This window comes from Etheostoma spectabile, chromosome 22 (assembly GCF_008692095.1).
Source record: "Etheostoma spectabile isolate EspeVRDwgs_2016 chromosome 22, UIUC_Espe_1.0, whole genome shotgun sequence".
NCBI lineage: Eukaryota > Metazoa > Chordata > Actinopteri > Perciformes > Percidae > Etheostoma > Etheostoma spectabile.
This window is the reverse complement of record NC_045754.1, coordinates 3,571,955-3,577,761: the sequence shown is the minus strand read 5'-3', so window position 1 is coordinate 3,577,761 and position 5,807 is coordinate 3,571,955. Positions and strand designations below refer to the sequence as shown.

The window sequence follows — 5,807 nt, the reverse complement described above, 5'->3', positions numbered from 1 at the left end:
AACCTGTGGTGTACGAGTACCTGACGCCATCATCATCATCGTGAAATCAGCACTGAATGAAGGAGGAGTCCCCTGTACCTTGTAGTGTTATCATGAATTCAGCTCTCACGTGTTCAGATGAAGTAGAGGGGGCAGAGAAAGACACGGGTGACGTTACACGAACGTGAGAACAGTTTGATGGATATCTGGGAGTAAAGAGCAGAATACGGACTAAACGCTGGAACGCACTGGAAGCGAGTTTATGAATGAACAATATGACAGTTTGCGGCTAGTTAGCATTAGCAGCCTCTGTAACAACATGGTCAAAGTTGTATCTCTACAGTGTGACAGGCTGTAAAATGAGCTACACTACAGTTTATATAGTGTTTATATACCCGATTGTATGCTTCAACTTGCGGTTATACATCGGTTATGGCCTTTTTTGATCGTATTAAAAGAACCTTAGGCCTTCGCTAACCTACTCCTCAACAAGAGCAACTCGATATACAGGATGTTTTTTTGCTTTTAAATAGATCAACGGGGGCAGGCTGAGACACCTGATCCAGACAGGATTTGAGATGCAGGTTTGTTTGACTGGTGAAATTAAAAATAAATAAATAAATAAATAAATAAAGGTTCTCCATGTAAAAGGCAAGAATTGGACGCTTCCAGTGCGTTTCTGCTATAAAAGCCTGACTGGACAGCCTAAATACAGTAGGCGAGTAGTAGATTAGGAAACTGACCACAGTCCAAACATAAACCAGCAGAATTAAACTCCCCCCCCCCCCCCCCCCCCCCCCCCCCCCCCCCACAGACGCTTTTCTGTAATTTTCTGAGAAAGCTAAATGTGAAAATGTCCGAGCTGACGTGTGCAACGTCTCGCCACGTAACGCGTCGATTGGCTTCGTTGAGAACAGCGGATCTGAGGCCGCCGCGCCGTCTTTTCCTCACCTGAAGGTAAGTGCTGGTCTTCAGTTTTAAAAGCCCGCGCATCAGAAGAGTCTCCCGCGTGTAAAACGCCGGATCTCCCAGCGGAAGACTTCGGTCCGTGAACAGTGCATTTGCGCTTCTACAAAATAAAAACAAGAGGCTCATTGCGGAGCAGACCTCAGCTGCAGCGTCTGACGTGTTCCAGCACATACTCTGGGAAGTGCAGACTGCACACCTGCAGGCCGTCCAGTTTGCAAGGCATCCTGGGATACTCGTCCTCCTTCCACTTGTTTTCGTCGGGGTCAAAGGTGAGGATGGAGTCACTGTAGTGGCCGTTGTAACACAGGCCGCCCAGCACCATGATCTGCCGGTCCAGCACCGCCACGCCGTGCCCGCTGCGCCCGATGGGCATGGAGGCGAGGATGGTCCACTCGTCGGTGTCGGGGTCGTAGACCTCGGTGGACGGGCAGCCCTGCGACTCGAAGGACGCCCGCAGGATCACGCACACCCCCCCGAAGACGTACAGCTTCCCGTTGTGGGAGATCATCTTGTGGAAGCATCGGGCGTAGTTCATTTTGGATTTGTTTTCCCAGCAGCTGGCGTGGGTGCCGGGCAGCAGCGGGCCGCGGCCGGCGCCGCGTGTCCTGTGTGCGTCCGAGCCGCTCGGGCCCCCCCCTCCCCCGGCCTCCCGCCCGGGATCGAACACGCACACCTGCTTGGAGGTGGAGGAGGAGGTGATGCCGCCGGTGATGTACAGCTTGCCGCCGAGGACCGTCCCCTCGTGGCCGTACTTGTTGACGGGATACGGGTCCACGAACTCCCAGCGGTCCTCGGTGATGTCGTAGCGCTCGGTGGAGTAGAAGGTCTCGTCTCGCGTGCGGCCCGCCACGGCGTAAATGAACTTGCCGATGACGCCCACGGCAAACTCTGACCTGCAGACGACAAACACCGTGAATATGTAGCGATGCGTTAATAACAAGGTTGCCAAGGAGTCTGTGAGCGTCTGCAAAATCACCTCGGAATTAACATAATAGGCTCGTTCGAGATGACTCTCGTCCACTATACAGGCGGCAGCAGCGGGGGTTGGGGGGGGGGACGGACAAAAAGCTGCGGTAAAGTCGGACAAATGGAAAGATATTTCCTTCTTTATAGTGCTGTGTAGATTGAATTATTACTTTGTGTTATCACTATTATTACTACTTCAACTTCCAGCCGATTCCAGCCGCCTTGAGGCTGAACAGGAAGTGACAAAAACATTGTGGTGCAATTCCGAATTTAATAAAATCTAATCAGACCCACATATCAGCTGGTACTCAGTCTCCAGTTGTTTTGATTATGACAGAGTAGCTGTCAAAGTGTTCTACATGTGATCTGTTGCTGATTTTAATTAACAACAGACTGGAGATGATCAGTGATCGGACAGATTTAGTCTCTCTGACTTCTTAACGTCTCCATCAGCCACACAACGTGTGTCCTGTACACAATAACCCTTTAAATCCGACTAATAGCAGTTAAAATCCCTCCGATTCAAAAACAATAAAAAGTTTATATAAAACGTCATCATGTTGTAAACCAATCAGGTGTTAAATCAGCTGAGAGGACCGCGTTTCCCAGCATGCCCTGGGTCCGCCTGGCTCTCGCAGTCGGCGAAAAGCAGCCGCGCCGCCTGCGTCTCAGACCTGCGCCCGCCTCGCTCTCGTGAGATCACCGTCGCCCACGTGTGTGCATGATGTCAGAGCAAGTCGGGATATCGAGTCGGACACAAATCTACCCAGCATGCAACGGGCGCCGATCACCAGGGATCGATTGTGCGCCGACCTGGCTCATCTCGAACGAGCCTGATGTGACAATAAACCAAGAAAGATTTTGTTTTTTTTCCTCCTCCAATGACAAAACATTACATAAAAGGCTCAGAGCGTGCAACACGACAGACACCCAGAGCTCCGACTCCTCTGACCTGGGCACCGACATGTCCGCCATGCGCAGCCACGAGTTCTGTCGGGGGTCGTAGCGGTAGACTTTGGAGGAGGCGTGAAACTCGCCGTCGGGCCCCAGCTCCTCTCCGCCCAGCAGGAAGGCAAAGTTGTTAACGATGGCCAGGCAGTCGGGGCGCAGCGGCACCTGAGGTCCCTCCAGCTCCCACCACACCTGAGGGAATAAACACACGTCTTACTGAACCGGAGACACACACTGATTTATCGTTATGTTAACGGACCAAAGCTGTGCGGCGTGAAGGGAAATAGTTAGATTAGATTAGATTAGATTAGATTAGATTCAACTTTATTGTCATTACACAGGTACAAGGCAGCGAAATGCAGTTTGGGTCTAACCAGAACGTCAGTAGCAGCAGGTGCAGGATATACACTGGTTCCATAAGTGCAGGACATGGATATGTACTGAATAAATATAGAAATGAATACTATTATAAACAGATTTTTAAAGATAGATTTGTCCTATGAATGTGTATATATAATACATAGATAGTAGTATTGTGAACAAGATTTACAGCTGGATATGTACTATATAATATACAGGTGGGTTTTACTATAAATAGAATTTTTACAGTAATATGCACCTGTATATTATATTCTGTACATATCCAGCTGTAAAGTTCAAAATTATTTAATACTAGTGCCGAGATGATAGCGGAGTTTTGCTGCAAATAGAGACGTCCCAATACCATTTTTCTCTTCCTGATACCTGAACTTGAGTACCGCTCAGACAGCAGTGCAAAAAAAAAGATGATAGATATATACTGTATATTCTTTGTGACAGTAAACTGAATATCTTTAAGTTGGTGGACGAAACAAGACATTTGAGGACATCCTCTTGGGCTTTTTGGGAAACACTGATACACAATTTTCTGACATTTTATAGACCCAACGACTAATCTATTAATTGAGAAAAAACTCAACTGATTTTTTGACACTGAAATAAAAAAAGCTACCTATTATTTATTATTAAATATATATATATATTTTAACAGCTGTATATTGTATTTCAGGCCTGGGTCAGGTTACAAAGAACAAAGGCCAAAATACTTCATTTTGTATGTACTTTTAAACCCGGTCATAACAGAAAAAGAACATGAATAAGCTACTTTTAAGTTAAAAAGAAATTCAAGGCTAAAATACATGGTGTCGGATTAGTGCATAGACACGCCTACTCGCCGATAAGATAACGATAGCAGCATTTTAGGCGGTGTTGGAGGCTTTTCCGATACTCGGATCAGTACAAACACCAAGAACGGTCACCCACGCCCTGGTAGGCAGATAAGTGGCAGACACCTTTGGCCGCTGCAGGAGGAGGATCTTGCTGTTGACCATGCTGTGACCGATCATGCCCCTGAAGACGGCGGTCTGCGGGCGGACGGAGCGGATGCGGTTGGAGCGCGTCTCCACCAGAGGCTGCTGGTTGACGTCGTGGAAGTAGCTGAGCGCCTGGTCCACCTCCTGCCTCAGCTGCCTGGAGTAACGGTAAAACTCCGACGTCTTCACCTGCGACGAAGAACAGGAAACACAACTCTTTACGATTCTGTACTGGAACGTCTGATCCGATATGGCAGTGGTTCCCAAACTTTTTCAGCTCAAGACCCAAAAGAGAAATTCGGTTTCTCCCCCCCGGGACCCAAATTTACAAAAATAAATTTCCATGAATCATTGTAACATCTACATTTTTTAAACTGTGGACAAAAGACGCAACAAACCATGAATTTAAAATGTGTATGAAGTATATTTATTCCTTTATAAAAGTAAACAAAAACAGAAAAAGGTCTCTATTCTCCTTCCTGTGTCTCTGTCCCCTCCCATCATCCCTCAGTACCGACACCAACATTATTTAAAATAACGCTGACTTGAATTTAATGAGATGCGTGTGTCTGGTTGAAGATATCAACCAGCTGATCTAGTCTAGGTTCGGTTTTTGAAAGTGCCCCATTCTGAGCTCATGCTGAGCCTTTAGTCTGCTCTCTGCCAATTGGCGACCCAATAAAAACGGGTCTGCGACCCATTTTGGGTCCCGACCTTAAGTTTGGGAAACACTGCGATATGGTATTGCGTCCTGGTTTGGCACCCTTACCATCCAGTGCAAAACAAAGATTGATAAACTAATAAAAGCAGCAATGAAGGTTATGGGAAAGAAAGACTACACTTCCCTTCAGACCATCTTTGAAAAAACAGTTGTCTCCCAGTCTGAAGGACCCTTTGAATGTTTTACCTTCGCGGGGGGGGGGGGGGGTTAGAGCTAGCAGATGTAAAAGTAATGGCTATGGGTCGTCCTTCGTTCCAACTTCCATAGCCTTCCTAAATAAACAATCGGCTCGGAACAAAACAGCTTGAAGCACTTACGGCACTTTATTTATTTTTTTTATTTTTTAAATCATAGTCTAATTTTTGTTTAGTTTAATTTTCATCAACCAGATCTTCATGAGATTTTGTTATATAGGATAGTGGCGGTTGTAACTTTGATTCGGTCATATGGTTTTCTTCTCTATGTGCTCTAGTGCAATTGCACAGAATTATCTGTTTTGTATTATTCAGGTTTTATTGACAGCGGAGGGTCATTGATACTTGTGCAATGTAATGTATGTAGAGTGGATTATATGTTGTATGCGAGTGTAAAGTCTGGGTGTTATTGATGTTTTATTTTATTATACTTTATTAATCCCACAAGGGAAAACTACACTTTTCACTCTGTTGTTATTACACACACTACATTACACACACATGCTCAGTACCTACACATGCACTAATGGAGAGATGTCAGAGTGTGGGGGGGGGCTGCCCATGGAAAGGCGCCCAGAAGGGTTGGGGGTTCGGTGCCTTGCTCAAGAGCCTTGGCAATGCCCAGAAGGTGAACTGGCACCTCTCCAGCTACCAGTCCACCACCATACTTTGGTC

The 5,807-nt window shown here is 46.6% G+C and overlaps 1 protein-coding gene across 1 annotated transcript in view; it reads right to left on the bottom strand.

The window, feature by feature from the left end:
- Positions 1 to 782: 782 nt before the first annotated feature.
- klhl15 (kelch-like family member 15) overlaps positions 783 to 5,807 on the bottom strand; it is a gene marked incomplete at its 5' end in the record, with an annotated part of 12,972 nt that continues 7,947 nt past the window's right edge. Inside the window, 4 exon segments of the mRNA XM_032504526.1 lie at positions 783 to 1,048; positions 1,087 to 1,841; positions 2,867 to 3,057; positions 4,197 to 4,406. Of these exon segments, the coding sequence (XP_032360417.1) occupies positions 1,088 to 1,841; positions 2,867 to 3,057; positions 4,197 to 4,406 (1,155 nt within the window).